The 19,758-nt window shown below is 38.4% G+C and overlaps 1 protein-coding gene and 1 long non-coding RNA gene across 2 annotated transcripts in view; one reads left to right on the top strand and one right to left on the bottom strand.

Annotated features, from left to right (window-relative positions):
- Positions 1–3,156, bottom strand: part of dhx8 (DEAH (Asp-Glu-Ala-His) box polypeptide 8) — a 14,566-nt gene extending 11,410 nt beyond the window's left edge. Inside the window, exons 1-8 of the mRNA XM_015028543.1 lie at positions 2,937–3,156; positions 2,626–2,711; positions 2,453–2,525; positions 2,239–2,330; positions 1,427–1,533; positions 906–1,298; positions 639–783; positions 225–431 (exon numbers count right to left, since the gene is read on the bottom strand). Of these exons, the coding sequence (XP_014884029.1) occupies positions 225–431; positions 639–783; positions 906–1,298; positions 1,427–1,533; positions 2,239–2,330; positions 2,453–2,525; positions 2,626–2,711; positions 2,937–3,141 (1,308 nt within the window). The 5' untranslated portion in view covers positions 3,142–3,156. The remainder of the gene's footprint in view (positions 1–224; positions 432–638; positions 784–905; positions 1,299–1,426; positions 1,534–2,238; positions 2,331–2,452; positions 2,526–2,625; positions 2,712–2,936) is intronic.
- A 1,678-nt stretch (positions 3,157–4,834) lies between these two features.
- LOC106945110 (uncharacterized) lies at positions 4,835–15,950 on the top strand. Its single transcript, XR_001424485.1, has 2 exons — positions 4,835–4,978; positions 15,717–15,950. It is a non-coding gene; the product is annotated as an uncharacterized LOC106945110 (long non-coding RNA).
- Positions 15,951–19,758: the final 3,808 nt, after the last annotated feature.

Here is a 19,758-nt window from a genome sequence, read left to right on the forward strand (position 1 = left end):
AAAAAAAAAAAAAAAAAAAAAAAAAACAGTTCAGAAATAGTTAGGACATAAAATAGAAAATACAATTTCTAGCATCAGCTGCAGATTATTTACCAAATTAAATTGCGGAAAGCATCTGGGTTTTCCTCCAGTATTGATGCCGCTTCATAAAACACTCACCTGGTCATCCGTTAACCCCAGCAGGCTTTTTCACTTTTTTTTTTTTTAATCTACAAAATCCTGACCTGTTTGATCTCCCACTTCTCCGGGTCAGAGATCTTGGTGAGCCTCTTGCGCTCCAGCGTGTCGTCCTGCTCCAGCTCGGGGGCGTGACCCAGGTTCAGGTTGCTAGGTCTGTCGGGGTTCCTCATGGAGACGTCCTCGCCTCCTTCTGGGCCCATATTCCTTCTCCTGTTGGGGTTTAGATCTTCTCCTGTGTCCTGGTCCACATCCTGGCAGGATAAATAATAATAACGAGACAAGCTGGTAACAAAGTTTATCACTCACTCTAAATAAGATGTCAGTAATGTCTCAACGTCTTTAATTCACAATCTTAATATCTAATTACAGGAATTATTTTTTTAAAGCTCAACACCAGAATTTTTTTTTTTCATAATTATGCACGCATTTTCTTACACAGTGACACCCTTTGTTCTTACCTTCATACTGAGGCTCGTCTTGGAGCCGGTGAACGACAGCACCTTTACTTTCACTCGTTGGCCCTTGCTGACGACGTCCGCCACGTTCGCAACGCGACCCTCTCTGCGCAGCTCAGAAATGTGGACCAAACCCTCCCATCGTTTTCTAAACTCCAAGAAAACAAACGAAGAATGAGTTCAGACGGAGTGAAATTAAGCAGATCGAAGCTTTTACTCATCGGTCGTTTTCAGTAAGTAATTTTTGGTGCCGGCTTCTTTCGCGCTGACCTCAGTCCCTCCAGCTGAACAAAGCATCCAAACTGCATGATGCTGGTCACTTTGCCATTGTAAATGTCGCCGACAGAAGGCTCCTCGGGAGGAGGCCGGTCTACGTGTTTGTCTTTCCAGCGATCAGAGTCTTTATCCGGGTCTTTCCTGGGGCTGGGTGAACGATCAGACCAGCGGGAAGACTTGTCCTTTCTTTTACCACGATCTCTGTCCCGATCTCTGTCCCTGTCCCTGTGCCGGTCCCGGGAGCGTGACCTGGATCTGGAACGCGATCGGGAATGGTGCCGCCTCTTCCTGTCTCCTCCCCGGTCCCTGTCTCTGTCTCTGTCCCGATCCCTGTCTCTGTGCCTCTCTCGTTCTCTACTTCGGCTGCGATGCCTGCTTTTTTCTGATCTGTGGGAGGAAAAGGGGAAGTCCAGATCAAAGCAACCGTATCAACTTTGTCCTTCCATTTTAGCAAAACCAGAACTTTGAAAAAGTTTCGTTCTTGTTTCATGTAGTTGCAACTAAATGCGTCTTACTTGCTCTTGCTGACTTTGGAGTCCGCCCCGCTGACGCTGGGCATAAACATCTCTAGTTCCTTCATCGCATCAGCAGCGACTTTCACATCGTCTTCATCCAGAATCCGCTGCAAAGTTTAAACAAAAACAAATTTAGATTTTCAGACTTAGGATAATATTTTTTTTTCTGACAACATCTTTGGAAAGTATAATTTATCTTTGATGAATACATTGGTTAAAATAAAAACAAATTCCTCTGTTTCCCAAATAGCATACATACACATAACAAAAACTACAATATAATTTTTTTTTTTTTACTTCAATTTTTTAGTTCAAAAACACAATAGAATCATTACACACAGTGGGATATTTGTCAAGAATTTATAGAATTATTTTGATAATTATTATATTTTGCAGCTAATAACTTTCAACTCCTTCCATCCATTCAACTTGAAAGCAATGTGCTTGGATAAAGAACTTGGTGAACAGTCAGCTTTTTTTTTTACCAATAATTTATTGCTAGTCAGGTCAGATGTTTTCTGCTTGAATGTGTAGATATTTTATTTCAATTGACTTATGTAGCATTGAAACTTTTTGAGAAATTTAAAAAAAAATGTTTTTCCATTAGCTGCAAGTCATTCTCTTAAATAATTAAACAAAAGAACACTAGAAATTTATTAATCCTTCATTTTTTAAATTGAATTGCTCAGACTAGTTGAACTGTAAAAAAAATAAATTAAAAGCAGCACATTCATTAAGAGATAATTCTGTTTCTATGAAAATTTTGTAAAGAAATAGGGACAGAAAGAGACACAAATGTGAGCTTTGAGTACCTTTGGTGATGGATCGTTGGGTTTACACAGAGCAGGAAACAACTCCTTCAACTTGTCTTTCTCGCTTTTTGGCTTGATTGAAACATCAGAGGCTGTAGGGTCAAGAAATAAAGAAATCTTTAATTGGGAGGCTTTTTAATTCAAACAAGTGATGGGTTTACTAGAAATGCCCACGATATATCAAGTATGATGGACCTGTTAAGTTCAGACTTACCTTTACTTGTCGATGCCTTAGAAGGAGGTCGCATCGTCTGGATGAGTCTGAGCAAGTTGCTGATGAGAGAATCCTGCAAGTTAAACGCAAGAAAGCAGGGTTAGTGAAATTAATGAACCGTTTAGGCAACAATATCTTACTTTGGCTAATAATTCCACGATCTTCTGACTTACAGTGAATTCGGCTCCATTTTCGAGTAAAAGTGCTTTGAATCCATCGAAGCTCGGCTGTTTTTCAGCAAGACTGATAACAAACTCGGCTATGACAGTGAAGCAAAAGACAATAACGTTAGACTGAACTTAGTGTTCACATAAACCAGTGTCAAGGGGGTCGGGGAAAAGAACGGTGGAAACACTGAGCTATTTTTTCACACTGGCGGTGGAAACACTGAGCTAGCTTCTCTGTTGAAATAGGGACAGTGAAGCTAACAGAGAAGCTAGCTAGTCTAGGTTACGAACTGGGAAGAAAGTTAAAAAACACACACCTAAATCTTTGTCATTAATTCCCAGATGGTTGTCGAGCTCCGTGCAGACCTTTGACACCAAGGACAAATATTCCAGCTGCGATAACTCGTCAACTCCGCCGTCTGCCATTTTCCACGAGTCTTGTTTTTGTTCAACAAACGTTGACGACGGCAGACATATTGGATGTAAAAGCAGTTTCCTTTTCCGTTTTAACCGGAAACACATTTGCTGCGCTACCCACTGATGACCACATGATGGCGGCAAAGACATAAAATAATATAAATGGCACTGTATCCTTCACGAAGAGCTTTAAGTCCGTAAGTGTAGCCATGCCCTTTTTTAATGGGGTTTTCACCTGTGACCCAGTTAAAGCTGGACTGTGGGGTGACCTTGTAGCGTGGTAAAATAAAAAACACCTTAAAAAAAATCTGTCTTGTAAACAAATTATTCCACCTGAGGTGTGGATCTTTGCAGCTCCTCCAGAGGCACAATAGGTCTCAAGGCTGCTTTTCTGATTATTGCTGTCAGTTTAGCTGGACAGCTACATAGGTGTGGAAAAACGAAACAAACTCGAAAAAATTATTTCAGAAGATAATTAAAATATCTGAATTTGTCATGTCTGACTGCTCTTTGGAAGTAAGTCACAGCATCTAAAGCAGGTATAGGTAATATTTATAATGATCCAGCCCATACTCATTTGTCTAGCTGAAGCACACAAAGTTGCAAAAACTGCTCCTTATTTTGTTATTAACCCAACAATGGAAGGAAAAAAAACTCAAGAATCAATTGGACCTTGATTCTTTTTTTCTTGTCAATAGTAAATGTGATTTTTATTTTATTAATTTGATCTGTTTGTTAAGAAGGGTTAAGGTAGAGAGGAGATCTTTTCTGACTTGATGAGTATAAGCACCAGCAAGCTAAAGTCAAATGTATCGTTTAGACTTTTTCTGGAAAGCTTGCTTTCTTTCTCATGACCTTGAGTGATAAAAGCACAGATCGTTGAAGTTCACAAGTCTGAGCCGTTAATGGAAATAATCACACAGCACTGTTGGCTAGTAGATACAAAGTGGGCTCTGGCATAGTTTGTGCCCCATTTTATCCAATGCTAATGCTATCACACATAGCTTCTGCAATATTGATTGTTGAACAGTGAACAATCAGAAAGGCTGCCAAAAGAGGAGCTTTTGGAATATAGGCCTTTTGTAAAGCCTATTCCAAAAAAAAAAAAAAGAAGAAAAAATAGCTCAGTGTTTCCAAACAGTGTTATACATCTTTGTTAAATTTTTTTAAAGGGGCTTGGGAAATAACCTCCTCCATCCATTTGTTATATACCCCATGGGACAGAACTTTGACAGCAAATTTTGAGAAGGATACAGCAAAAGCTGATGGAAGTAGAGAAATAACGTTCTTCGTTTGAACTGGTGGAGAAAAGAAAATCTTGGAAACCTCAAAACATATTTTAACGTTATAACGAGGAGTGTTTGTGTGCTTCCAAAGACATGGATATATTTGGATAAAAGGCGTTCTGTTTAAAATCCAGAGCACCAGATTTTATCCATGACTTAACTGGCCAACATCCAACGTTCAAGCTCAATAAACGTGTCCCTGAAAGATGTTTGTGTGAAGGCAAATCTCCAATATTGTGTGTGATGCTTTATACCCACACAGGAAGCTTCCAACGGTCATACTCAAGTACGATCCAGGTTCCCCATTTATATAAAGCAATTATTTCAAAGAACTAGTTTATTTCAAACTATGAGAATGATTGATGAGGAACAAAGGCTTTTAAAACACCAGGATTTACTTAAAAAACTGTAAAAGGCTTTTTTATTGCTGTTTAATCTTTAAAAATGGATCAATCCTTGAAATCACAAACACTTACCTCACTAACTTTTTTCCCCTCTGTCTCTTTACCTTGGCCAGCACACAAAGTGTCAATGAAGGCAGTCATGATTCATAGTTTTGCACTCGCTAACACGTTTATCTCCCTTCAATTCCTAGGAGGAATTTACTGAAATGTAGTTCAGTAAATCAAGAGTTCTTGTATCGCTTTATATGGGTTGTCAGGGTCATAATACTGCGGGATACCGTGAAGCAGAAAGCAGACACGCTTTCTCCTTTCTTTCAGAGATAAGCAGGCATACAATATCACTCAGCCAGTCCTTTGGATCTGAAACATACATCTTAACCGAAACACAGGGTGCTCTGTGCAAACTTGACGCAATGCACCTCTTGTGATCTTCCTCTTGGAACCAGTTTACTTATTAATTAATTCAACATGGCAAGAATGTTTCATAATCAGGAGGATAGTACATGATGATAACTTTAAACTATTTGAGATTTTAAGGAGAACACGAGGCATAAGTTCAGGACAAATTATTGTTTCTTCACTTTGCATTTGTCAGATTTCAGCTCTGTACTTATTCCATGTGCCCCAAGCATTATTTTGAGTATATTGTCACTTTAGGATTACTGTAAACTCCCGCTCCCTTTAGTTAGACTTTAATCTGTTGCTCAAGGATTCTCCAATCTTCTGCAAAAACGTTGATGAAACCCGACTTTTGCAATTTACTCCAGCTCTATCTAACACAAGAGCATTAAAAATGGTTTATCATGGACTACGGTTAAAATGGATCCGAGTGGTATTGGATGGATTTACCTCGCAAGGACATAGCTTTGAAAGAAATGCATTTTCTTACTACCATATTGGCATAAATACAGCTTGATACTTGATTATTAGTAATAAAACTCTCAAAGGGAAAATTAGGCATTTAAAAATAAACCTGAGATGTTTAACAGGAATTAACAACCTCAGTGCGTAACAGGTGTAAAATGACTTAGCTTCATCTCCAAGGCAACAGCATCTTTCACAAAGCATTTCTGTCTGAAAACGGCAAATGCAAGCCTTTTCTGTGCTGCTTGTGGCAATTCATCAATGTAGATCTTCAGCTCTGTTTTATGTTGTAAGCAAGTTGCTGTTGAAAATAATTACACCACAAGCTGGTTACCTTTTTTATTCAATACAATTCTTATGATTTAGAAAGTTTCTCTGTAATTGTAGCCTCGGCCTGTCTAATTGTATGGAGATTGTTGAAATTTTAGGTTTCTTTTAGTCAGAAAATGTTTATAAATTAGGATATACTATCATTGATTGTTCAAGTTGACGCATCTCCCTCATTAACTTAAGTCAATTTCTGATTGTTTCCTCTCAGGGTAGATCTAGGTAAGTATGATCACTTGAATTTGCCTTTCACTTTTATTTCTCTTCTCAGTTGTGATTTCTTCAGACCTCCAAGGGACAGAGAAAACTTTGATAAGCAGTACAAAATGAGAACATGATGACGTATGAATTGGCAACAGGGAGAGAAGACCTGGAGATGGTAAACATCAATGGGTATTTAGAAACAGGAGTTATTAGATTTTCTTTTCCAGCTGCATTTTATACTAGTTTTCACATTGTTTTTATGAACTTTGGTTGGATTGTGGATTTGAATGGTATTTGAAGTTATTAGGGGCCGAAGTTAAAAATGATGTGGATAGAGATAAAATAATATATATTGGGGTGATGGCAAGGAAGTCTTCCAATGTCAATGTCATCACCGCCAGTTAAAATACAAGTGGAAACATGCAAAAAGACAGTTGTTTAATCTACTGCCAGTAAAGATTTTTGCATCGATTATTGACAAGGGCATAAATCATTTTTCAGCATGTTGTTTTTAAATGAAATGCAAAATCGACAGACACACTTTTCTTCTTCAAAAGTGACACTCCTTTATCTTGCCTCACAGTCTTTAGACAGACCTTATTTCCTATCAAGAGCACATTTCTTGGCAGAATGAAAAATAATTTTACATCTAAATCTGCCAGGGGGGTGGCTCTGTGGGATTGTTCACTTTGGCGGCTTGCTAAAAAGGAATGTTTAAAACACCTCAAGGCTTTCTCCATGTTGCTTTATGCATATATGGGGGTTATTCGGGGCAGTGCTCAGCGTCAGCAGTCCTCATTTGACCTGATTTGAGAGCCAGCGGGGACATGTATGGGTTGCAGGGAAAGGGGAGTGAGAGTGGATGACCTCACACTTACATAATCGTCTTCTTGTGTATACAGATCACAAGCGAGACGTACAGAACGGTTCTTGCATAAGTACTGCAGTACCATAAGCTCAGCTTCCCATAAATCCACAATTCAGGCTGACTGACTGGTGTTGATTGTGCAGAACATGATATCATTTCTGTATTTTTGTCTAAAAAGATGTTTTTAAAGGGGGGACGTGGGGGAGTATTATGTAAAATCAACTTTTTTGAGCTTTATGTCATGTTATAGCGTTATTCCCCTCATCAAAACCCTACCAGGGGTGTTGCTTTTATTATTTTATGAATGTCTGAGAAATTCTTGAATCTTCCAAAGTCAGCCATTTTGGGGGTGGCCAAACACTCGCTCACACCGAGCGCCACCTTTTCCCACAAAGCTCCTCCTTGGAGCTTCTGCCTCACAGAGCAGCTCTTCCTCTCTCTCAGCTCCACCAGACTCGACGCTGCAGCAATTAGCAAGCACCTGGTGGAAGCGCGAGTCCGCTTCGCTCATCAAACAAACTACTTCTCAGTGCAACACTCCTAACGGTTGTAAACAGCATAATCACTGTAATGACATGCTGAAGGCGGAGTGTAGGAAAGAGCAGGAGCTTTTTAAAGTCCGATTTCAAGTAATTAAATTGCAAAGCTGTTTTTGATATGTATATACACAGCTTTTGTTTTTTGTTTTTTTTAAATAACAACTTAAGGTTGTGCTTTTAAAAAGTTCACTATGTGCTTGGAAAATTGGAAACAGCACCTCTCTGAAGAATCGATAGATCAAAACAGCAAGATTGGTATAAAAACAACTCCGGTGAGGACAAATAGTCTAAATATTATCAAAAGTATCAGCTCTACAGTTTCCCATAGCTCTACAATCTTAGCCTTTATGATCACTGTTTTGCTTTGTGGTCAGCAGCCTGGCGTATTTGATTTACTCTTGTAGCTAACACAGCAGAAGGACAGACTGTGAGAATTATCCAGATGGAGGAATAAAAGAGGAAAAACAGAGCTCCAACATGGGACTGGGTCCAACAGATTCCTTTGCACACAGAGAGTAGATAGAAACGCACTTAACGAAAACAAGTGCACAAAGTTCTCGGGATAATGAGATCTGCTGCAGTCTGACATGCAAAGACCTGGCACGATTTGCCATACGCAGTCTGGTACAGCTGTGCACACGCCTCTGACCAGCAACAAGGAAAAATAATAATAATGATTAAAAAAAATAAATAAAAGCAGGGGGAAGCTGGCGGGGCAGAGGGGTGGGGTGTCTGCAAAGAGTTGTTGAGGTATGAGCATTCTCTGAAACTGACAGCACAGCTGGCTGCAAAGTTCACTTGCCGCTGAGTAGAAAATCCCTGATATGACAGAGCAGGGAGCATGACATGTGTGCATGACAGAGACACACACCAGAGAGAAGGGAAGAGTAAAAGAGGAGAGAGCGATCTGAGGTGGGTTGGGCTTTTTATTCAAACAGCCGGGGAGGGATTGGTTGGCAGAAAAGCTGCCTTTGTGAGGTCACACCCATCACAACAGCCCCCAACCCCCCAAGATGGACTTCAATGACAGGAATCACTCTTGTCATTTAATGATTGCAACAAGCTAAAAATACAATACAAAAAAAAAAAAAAAAAATCAGCTACACAGTTTTCCAAAGAGTCAGAACTTTGCCGTCAAGCAGTTGGCTCTCTTTGTTGCAATTAGGGAGCAGCGCTATTTTAAAATGCAACCTACCAGACGTAGCTACAGACAAAAGTTTTCCCACCTCCTAAACCTTTTCAAATTATAACCACAATCTTCATAGTGTTTTATTTTTATTACTTACGCGATAGACCAACGCAACGTAGTCCACAAACGCATACACTTGAAGAAACAGGACACATGCACCTTTCAATGAAGTTGCAAGTCTTTGGGTATGTCTACCATTCTGTGCGCCTAATGAATAAAATGTCCACCCATTGTTCTTTGCAGAGAAACTGGACATCCGTAAAATTGGACTGGAAGCATCCGTGAACATCAATTTTGCTTTATGTCTGGATTTTGAATAGGCTACTTTAACACAAATATGAATCTGCTTTGATCTAAACCTTTCCTTTGTAACTTTCTCTGAATGAATAGGGGTCATTGTGATGCTGCAGGGTGAACATGGTACCAAAACTCAGGAATTTTGCATCGTGCTGTTTGACTGTGGGCATGGTGTGTGCGCGCCAAAAAGTAGTTTCAATTTAAGTAAACTTTGGTCTCATTTTGCCAGACCACTTTTCCCCAGTGTTTGCTGTATCCCTAGATCACCAAGTCATCCCGATTGCTTCCATACAGGCAAGAGTTTTGGAGCAATTAGTAGTTTGGGCAGTTCTCTGAAACAACATGAAGTAGGTTAAACAAACACAAAAACCTCTGGTAAACCTACAAGAACACAAAATAATTATATTCTTTGTACTGCCAAATAAAACTGAAGCTTTTTGGAAGATGTATCCTGCTACAATGGATCAAAAGTAGAAGTTTTTTTTTTTATGTTTTATAATAAAAAAAACATACAGACAGACAGTCAAGCATGGTAGTGGAAGTTTGTTGGTATGGAGCTCCTTTCATGCTTCGGGACTTGGAGGACTTTGAATAATTAATTCTGATCTCTGCCAGAAAGTCCTACAGGAAAATGTCCGGCCAACACCGAAACAAAGATTCGAAGCACAACAGCAGCCCCACCACCAAATGGCTTAAAGTAACTGCAGGTTTTTGAATGGCTGCCTATCCATTGCTGCTTGGCCAGCAGATGGTGATGTGCTATGTATCTGTGCTGGCCTCCATAATCTGGCTTCTCACTACAGACCCTTCCCTTAAAACAGTCTTGTACCCATCAGATTCAGCCTGGATCCCTTTTTTTTTGAAACTGTAATGCTCACTCCTTGGGGGGAAAAAAAACACGTCATATATATAGTTACTGCCCATTATGGTTGACAATTTTTTTAAATGATGATTTACAAAATTGGAGCACAACCTTTCATTTCTGAAATTGAAATCACACTGAGGGAGAGCTGGTGAGCCCGCAGTGTTGTATCTACGAAACCACACGGCACATCTGTCAGTAAGTTAGACAGGATGTGTTTTTATTTATTTTTTTTATTTATTTTTTTATTTTTTTTTATTTTCAACAAACCCAGCAATGCTGCCAGGGTCAGTCCTGACACTGACTCTGATTCAACAAGACACATCTTTATCTTACAGTTTTAAAAAGACAGATGAACAAAAACAACATCGCTCTAAAATATGACCCTTAACCCATAACGGTAATACAGCCTCGATCCCCTCCGCAACGTAACGCACGATTTCGTATCACAGAAACAAAAAGACAATTGTTTATTTTAATTTTTTTTTTATTATTATTATTGGTTCATTCCAACTGTCAGCGATGATTTGACAGATCAAAGAACATTTCAGACGTATTCTGAGTCACAATAATTACATAAATAAGAGAGCAAAACAAAACCAGCGACAGTTAGCATAAAAATAGCTTCCTTTTAAAATCCTGACAACAAACATAAAGGTGTGAGAGCTTCACACCAACGTTTACAAAGCACACTGATTGTCTGGGCCTCTTTTCGGCAGTCCACCACGTTTTACCTGACATCACACCACCCACTGGACTCAATCTGGGAGGAGGAGCACGGGTAGCGGTGGAGAATTTGGGTTTGGCGGGAGGAACCGGTGAGCTGGTGTGATGAAGGCGTGGGCGGTGTGGGAAATCACAGTGGATATTTTTTGAGGTTTTTTGTCGGTGAGACAGGACGGCATGTAAAATGTTCAGCTCAGAGGGTCAACTAAAGCTCGACTGCGTTTGTTTTGTGGACATTTGTTGATCCCAGCACTTTGTGGGGTTGGGTTTTGAATATTGTTCTTTCGTGTTGATCCCAGCAAAAAAACTGAGAAGCACAAAGAAAGACAAATTATTGAAACAATTGGGTCTAAAAGTATGCTTAGAGCTGCTTATTGTCTGGGACATATGAAAACAAACGGCAGGCTAGAGATTGGAGGTAAATTTATTGGATTTATGAGTGATAAGTAGGGGGGAAATATAGCCATGATCTGGAAATAGACCAGAGCAGAACAGGCTGAAGAACATACATATTTTTTAAATTTCCACAGCTAATGGTCACGCTGCTCCTGCCTCTTTAACCCATCTTCTTCTAACCCTTTTGCATAGTGCAAGCAAAGTGGTTTATATGAGTAAAGAATTTCAAACAAGACATTTATTTCATTCCATATGGTAAATGGCCTGTATATGAGACAGTGACGTATACAAACATGCCCTTAATGGCTGAAATTCTCCCATAAGGTTTAATTAGATTGTTTAAAATGCTGAGTTTGCAGGGTTTGTCTCTGTTATGGCAATTTGTCTGAAAAGTGTTTGTTTTCTGACTGGAAATGATTTGCATATTGAGATATTGTATTTCTGGAAAGAAAGCAATCTGGACCCGGCCAGCTTGTGAATGTAGGCCCAGTATTGATTTTGAAGGCAGGGGCTCACCAGGTGAGACCTATTTTAGCTTTGATGATAAAACCCATGTCAGTCAAATCTGTTAGGCTCCCTATTTGTGTTGGTCCTAAATTGGAATTAAGAAAATCAATTCAAATTCCACAAATTGGTTAGAGAACATATGGATCCCGGTTTTCACTTAAAATTGTTCTCCATCAAATCTATAGGCTATTACTATGGAGCTATTGTATAACTTCTGGACAATCCAATAGGCGGCCAGGTTTTTTGAGCCTATTACCATACAAATTCTGTCCGGGGAAGGTGGAGTATGCCTTTTAAATGCCCTCATCAACAATATATTCCAAGTTATGCTGTCAATATGCTACATCAAATGTCGTCAGCCCATTTGAATATTAGCTTTATATTTTCCCGAAGCCGCACTCCAGTTTTTGAAAGAAGCATGGAATTCATTCTGATCTCCAACAAAGTTTGCAGAGACCTCCTAAGGCCAGTGCAAGAACTGAGAAATGTGCTTTTACCCAAGGCTGCAAGAACAAGGTTCTTTCTAGCCAGGACTTTTCATCGCGACTTCAGTAATATTCAACAGCAGAATGACTGATCTACCAACCGAGTCACAGTTGTCCCCCCATTCCCCGTAGAGCTCTCCTACTGCCGCACACAACCTTTATATTATAAGGCATGACAAATAAGGTTCTCAACAACAAGCAGCAAGAACAGAGTTAAGTCGTTTTGGTCTTACAGCCTTGCAAAAGAGAACAACCTCTGAAGTATGCTTTGGACTTCATGCAGGTGTGAAAAAATTCTGAATTATTCATAATTCCTTAAAAGGCTGGGTTTATGCTGTTGGGATTGAAGCACTCGTTTTAACCAAATCCTGGGTCAAAAGTTAGGAGCTAATTTGTTGGACCAGAGAAAAAGCTAGAAGGAGCCTCACTGTTTCAAAGTTTACAAAGAATCAGATTTTACTGAACCCCATCTACAGGAAGAAATCAGTAACATTAAGCTGCATAACAAGGTTGAAGTCAGTCGGTTGTTATTGATTTACGTTCTCCTCATTAAAGTTCATTCGCTTAAGCTAACGTTAGCCCATTGCCTGCTAAATGGTTAGCATGAGCTAGTGGGACCTATGTTTATCATACTCTGACCTGATCATAAAGTCAGTACAGACAGAAAATATTTATTGACTTGCTATATATTGAGTACTGATTTATACAAATTCAATGTATTTGTCATTTTTTTTCAATCACTGAAACCCAAATATTTCTAGTTTAGTAATCCGTTTGATTCATTGTTTTGCTAAAAAAAAAAAAAAAAAGCTCCGTGGGCTGAATCAACCTCATACCCCACCCTCTATTCAATCTACCCATGACAAGAGCGGACCATATCTGACACAGGCATGGATTGGCAAAATAACACAAATTACATTGATTTAGTCCTGCACCTTTTAGTTGATATATTCCTTTTCCTGCTATTTGACATTTGTTATGCGACTTAAAATGATGTATGTAACCTCTAACACACTGGTCATGTTCCTTCAGCTCAACCTAGTGGAGTAAAATTGTGAAGTGGGAAATCAAAGTAAGCCAAAAGTGACAAATGTACAACTATTTTAAATCAAACTATAGCATAGATCAGAAGCAAAATAATTGTCAGACATTCAAGAAGCTTTAAGTTCTCACTTTTTTGTTTGATTGTTTTTAATTCTTTTATTTTACTGGGGAGAAATTGGTGCCAGTGATTGCTTAGCACCTTTTAAAACTACAAATCAGAGCTGAGCTATGCCATTGGCATCGAAAAGAGCTTTCATTTGGTGTACGGTAATTGGATTCCTAAATGTGACTGAGAATACTTGGACAGACTCTCAGACAGAAAAACTAGTGCTAACTGAAAGACTACTCAACAGAAATGGGAGACCAACAACTAATCCAATTTTTCACTCTGAAGACATTGGCAAAAGGGTGAAATAAGTTCCTCGTGTTTTATTTTCTAACTTTTTGTGCTGCATAGATCTGCACTGATGACTGCCGAAAAGATTGTTTCCACATCTGTTCATGAAAACGCTGCTGGCATTTTGATATCACTTCAGTGCCGTAGTAAATCCTGCTCCGAACACTGTGTCTTAACAGTGAGACCCAAAGTTCTTGGAAAAAAAAGAAAAAATTATATATATATATATATATATATATATATATATATATATCACTTGACCTTAGTAGATAAAGTGCCTTTCTGTACTATGGTCCTCCCAAGAAATTTAGAGTACAACAGTGGAGGATCAGACATTTATGTATAGAGAGACTTTAAAAAATATGATGATGTGGCACCATGCTGGTCATCTGGCTTTGGAAAACCAAAGCGCTTCTTAAATGTTTTATTGATTTTTCACAGTAAAGGAAGGTAAGATCCAGCTCTAGCACCAGTTGTAGAATGGGAACAGAGGGTATGTAGTTTATCTTCTTAAGTAAAACACTGTTTCACCTGCATTAACTTCAGAGATTCTTTACATGGATTTTATTTATTTATTCCCCTTTTTGCTACACTCCAAAGCTTTCAGGTTAACCTCAATGGCTGTTTTGTATCTTGAGAGTTTAGTCCTTCATTTAATGCAACATATATCTAAAGGAAAAATGTTATTCCACAGGATGTAAGTCATCAGATTCCTCCTTTTGGACAGGTTGACAAACTGCTACAGAGACAGGAACTTGGCAGTTCGCTTAAGACCTGGCAAAGATTCACAAACATGGACAATGGGTGGCCGAGCTGGCTGCCACAAGACAGAGCAACACAAGGTTGAATGTTATTTCCAGAGACACTAGGCTCTCTGGTAAAAACATCATTAAATTACTGCATCTTCACATCATAAATGGCTAGGAAGCTAGGAGGCACAGAGGCAAGGTTTGGTGCTGCATAAAGGCTCAGAGAGGTACATTAAAATTTATGTATCTTAATTTTCAGGGTGGTTGATTAAACAGCAAAATATGAAAAAGTGACAAGGTTATTCTTTTAAGCTACAACCTGACAAATTAAAAGAAAAAAAAAATCAAATTTCAGAAGCCAGCATACGACAAATTTACAATAACTTTATTTTATTTTGCACCAAGATTTTTTTTTTTCTTGATTTTCTTGATTTTGTCCACCAAGAGCATAAAAAAACAAAACAAAAACAAAAAAAAGCGTAGTTTGTTAGGTTTGTAAAGCATCAGTATAAATAAGTAATCCATCTAATGTCTTGTTTCTTCCACTTTCCAGATATGCAAAACAAAATACACGCGAGTCTGCAGAACTCATCACAGCGTCTCCCGCAGCCACAGCAGTCAACGTGCAGCCATGGCGAGTAAATGTTAAGTTCTGTATTCTTTGCAAAAATGTAATTAGAACTGCCAGTATTTGTAATTTGTTACTGCTGTAAGCAGTCTGAACAAGATCCTTTAGTAAAAAAAAGAAAAAAAAAAGTCAGAGAAAAAAAATGTAACCCAAAGGGTGCAGCTTCTCAGCTTTGTAAAAACACAGCTTAAAATTAGCATCTTCATTTTGAATGAGGAAAACTCATTGCATAGTAATAATACTTAAATAACTCAATAAAGACACAATTAACTCAGTTGCTGGCAAAAAACAATAAAAAAATAAATAAATAGCACCACCGGAATTCAGTAGAAGCATTTACCTCACACTAATTGCTGCATAAAAGACATGTTGTACTTGTGCACTCCAGCTTTCTGATATAGACATGCAGAGTTTTATGTGCATGCAGCAGGGAGCAAAGACATTTGCTCCCAGATCTGTCAGTTTAAGTGGTTAGCCTTGATTGCACTGGATTTCACTTGCGTGTATGTGAAACACGCTGAAGTTTACGAGATGCGAATACCTTTACAGCAAGTTGCCGAGAAGCGAGCGATGCTTTTGATTTCACAGTAGGCTCGTGCATGTAAGTGGATGGTGTGATGTGATTGTGGGCATTTGGCGGAGTAGGAAACAGGTTGAACCACAATGAGAGAACAATAAGCACCCTTTGAGGCCAGTTAATCATCTGAAGATTTAAAACAAAACAAAACAAAAAAAACATACATTGTATATCTTTCCTAATACAATATCTTTCCCAAACTCGACACCTCACCTTTCTAATTTCTAACCACTACTAAAATTTCAGCTAAAATCTGCACACTCTCACTCATTTATACATATACTTCTCCATAAAACCCTTTGACTATAAATCTCTATGCAGACGATCTGAGCAGCTAGTAAAAATAAAATAAATGCCACTTCTCTAAAAATTGGATTACATATGAAACAAAGTAAACAAACTTTGGATACTGAAATAATGATTTCTGACTTTTTAATATAATTGGGATCACTGGCTTGATGGTCATTTATAATCATCAAACTACAAAAACTCATTGCAAAAAGACTTTCCACAGACAGCTGCACCTGATCACTTTAGTGGAAAGTTGACTCAAAAAAAAAAAAAAGATGAAGATGATATCGAGCACACAGCGATTCCTTATGGTCACAAACTTTAGGGAAATGCAGATTACCAGATTCGTTACCTGCTCACATTTCCAAAGGTTTAAGGATTTAATGATCATAATAGCACTGTGTTTGACTGGCCAGCAAACTCTTGTGATACGCAGCACCACTAAAACAACTTTACTTTGAGTTTTAAAACTCTCAAACTCACTTTTGTGCCCGGTTTGTGGATTCAGTGTAGCACCTGAATCTTCCTTCTGAAAAGCCTCAAATCCTCCTTTTTTCTTTTTTTTTCTTATAAAAGTGCAGATTTTAGAATAAATCACCTGCCGAAGTATAAAACAAATTGTAGGAAAATGATGAGGGATGAGGGCGATTAAAGCAATCAATAATGTGAACGTTTGAAGTGAATTACAAAGATCAAAACTCTTCATCTGTGCCAGTGATTTCCCTTATTCTGTAGTCACGCAGCTTTTGTTGATTAAAGCTGCTGACGTTTCCCTTTTGAAGTATCTATTTTCTGTTTTTTTTTTCTTGAAATTCATTTTTCTCTACCTTGCAATCTTGCCAAAGATGAGAAATGGTTCCCAAGCCCCTCCTCCCTTGCACCCTTTTATTTTATTTTCTTCATATACGTCTGCCTGTCACTGTGATAAATTCATCTGAGGGAATAATACTGGTCTGGGACAGGACAAATGTCTGTTCTACACTCGCCGAGGCCTTAAAAGGTGCTTTTTGATGGGTTTCTGAAGAAAAAGTGAAGCAGGTCAACCAACACACGCCATCGAAGAGACAGTCACAACAAAGCGCTGACACAGTTTTTCTTACACACAACTCAATCCTCCCACAAAGACATTGGCATGCACGGTTTTACACATGCAAGGCTTTTCTTTATTCCCATCACTTAAGAGCATCATGTCATCAGATGGATAGGGGTGTGTGGGGTCTCTGCGTGTGTGTGTGTCGGGGGTGGGGTCAGGTTCCTTCACCTCCACACTGACGAAGACTGATGCTGGGTTTTAGACGGGAGTCATGTGCTTCTGTACGTCCAGCCTCAACGCGAGGGAGTGCTATTTATGGCTGCAAGAGATTTTGACTATAAAAGGGAGCAAGTGTAAAGAAAAAGCAGGAACTTTGCATAGCCTGGTTTTGAGAAAAGTCAAAATCTATCCAGTATCTGAGATACTGCACAGCACGTTATGTACTTACCTGGGAATGTTAAGAATCATGTTAGAAACACAAAACGGAAAATATAACCCCCGTGACTACAAAATCACTAAGAAAGTAAGGTTTATTAAAAAAAAAAAGTTAAACTTAATCATTAGTCAGGGTAAAAAGGATATTTTTAGAGACCCATAAGTGATTTATTTATTTTTTTCAAATCATAAATCTATCAATTTTCCACCGTGTCTTTAACGTACAGGGTAAAATCTAAACTATAATACACAATGATTAAAAAGAAGTGTTAAGGTTAATTTGAAAATTAACATATTTAAGGTAATATATTTATTTTTGTCCTTATTTATAAATAAATATAATTTAAAACTATTATTTAGCTACATGGATACTTTTTAGAGCCTAAACCTAATCAACTTAAAGTGTTGTGCATGAAAAGATAAAAAGACACCCCAGCACAGTGAAAATGTCATTATTCAAACCAATCATAATTTTCAGCAAAAATGATACTCTTTTAATCTTAAATTTTAAAAAAAGAAAGACCAGCAATAAAGAGAAAGTGCCAGATTGTTTTAACATTTTTTTTTTTGTGGATATTCCTTTTACCTGATATGAGAGAGGTGGGCCTCAATAGCAGCACAAACTCCAACCCAACAAGGGTTGAAAACACTCATGCGATACAAAATTTGCCTTCCTTTGTGGTGTAAACCATCTACCAAAACCAGGTGAGCGTCATTCATTTTCACTGGGACTAAAACTTGGAAACTTAGCGTTTGGTTAGAATTAATTTTCTTCTAGAATCCCATCCAGGACAGAAAACAGACACAATGCACAACTGCACATTGGGAGGCCAAAAAGACGAATAACAAGGGTTTCCAATCTAATGTTCACCATCATTTATTAGAAAATGTTCTTTTTTTTTACCTGAGAGAATCCTTCAATAACTTTCTTTACCCAGTAACAAAAAGTCATTTGTGTTCGTGTGTGCGTGCATGCTGATTGGGTCTTGCCGGTGCTCTCATGGAAAGGTGTATTAATCCCCACAAATGTGTGAAGGACTTTCTGATTAGATGTGAAACTCAATGAGTTATTGCACGTCATTATAAATTATAGTAAACTTTAAATAATTCTTTTAATATTTTTCTTTTCCTTCTTTTTGGGGTTAAAAATGTTTTAAATATACATAACCTTATATGCAATTTATAAATATGTACATTTTAAGAAATTACCACAAAGACTCTTCCCTTTTTATTGTGTTTGGGCCATTCAAAGTGCTCTTTATGTTAAGTACTAGTGTAAAGCTAAATCAGGTCGGTCTTAAATCTTCATCTCAAAAACGTGAACATCCTTTATATCTACGTAAGTGAAACCGATTCAGAATCAAAAGCATTAAGGTTTTAAGTAAACACAAGCTAAAGCACAAATCTAAGAACTAACATTACATTGAACTAAGTGACTGTATATAAAGGCAGCAAACGGGATTAAATTTAGCTACTGGTCCTAATTTTAAAATCTAAGTTTCTTGATGCACCAATCCCATTAAGGAAGCATGAGCAGAACCCGAGCATGCACGCGCACACCAAGACTCGCGCATCTCACTCTGAGCAATTCACAGAAAACAGCACATCTCGTTGAGTCCTTGTTTTCCACAACATCCCAATGAACCCCGCCTGCTTCTGTGGGATACGGACTGCTGGAAAGAGCTCCTGCGCCTCAGGACCGGCCAAAAAAGCTGGGCGAGAAGGCCATCTCCGCTGAGCAGTCGGGATATGTGCCCACACAAGAGCAGCGAAGGTCTTTGGGTCATGCAAAGAGCCTCTGGAATTCAAGCCAGGCCAAATTTGATTTTAATTAGTCAGACTGGCTCGTTGTTACAGTGAGCTTGTCTTTCTTTTTTTGGGAAAAAAAAAAAAAAAAAGATTTAGGAGGGGAGATTGCATAGACATCTTGCTGTTTGCATGTCTCAACAAACTCTATATTTGGCATACGGGGAGGGACAGGGAACCAAACACAACCAATAAGAAAACAAAACAAAACAAAAGACATTTACAGACAATCTTCACCTTTGTCCAAAGCATCAACATACGAGAATTGAGCAAAATTAGTTGGGGCTGGATTGAAAAGTTTCTCTTTGAGCTCAGTAGATGGTCTGCGGATGGAAGAAGCACCAATCAAACGGCCAGTTTTTCCGTGACCTATTTACTTAACCCATCATCAGTAAGGATACTGACGTTATGGATACTGAGAGTATCCATAACATTATAACTTTTATAATTCCTTTTGTGTCAGATACAAGAGAACCGTATGTTCCTTAGAGAATGCCTTAGCAATTGCCATTGTAAACTTGAGTGCATTGTATTATAAGTAGGATTGAACTGGACTGCATTTAACTGAATTGCAATCTGATTGGATCATACTGAACTGATTATATTTATAGATATAAATTGGGTCTTTTTGTTTTCAAACTTCTTTGATATGACATTTGTTGTGAATTGGTAGTTAAAACAATGGAAAGTTCAAACTGCTGTCATCATCTAAGACCCCATTTACACTCCATTTTATGTATCAAGGGCAGAAAAGGGGGGGGGGGGGGGGGAAACATCCTCCCACACCCCACACAACAAAAAACAAAAA

Source organism: Poecilia latipinna, unplaced genomic scaffold (assembly GCF_001443285.1).
Source record: "Poecilia latipinna isolate Pla-1442-1.1 unplaced genomic scaffold, P_latipinna-1.0 Scaffold128, whole genome shotgun sequence".
Lineage (NCBI taxonomy): Eukaryota > Metazoa > Chordata > Actinopteri > Cyprinodontiformes > Poeciliidae > Poecilia > Poecilia latipinna.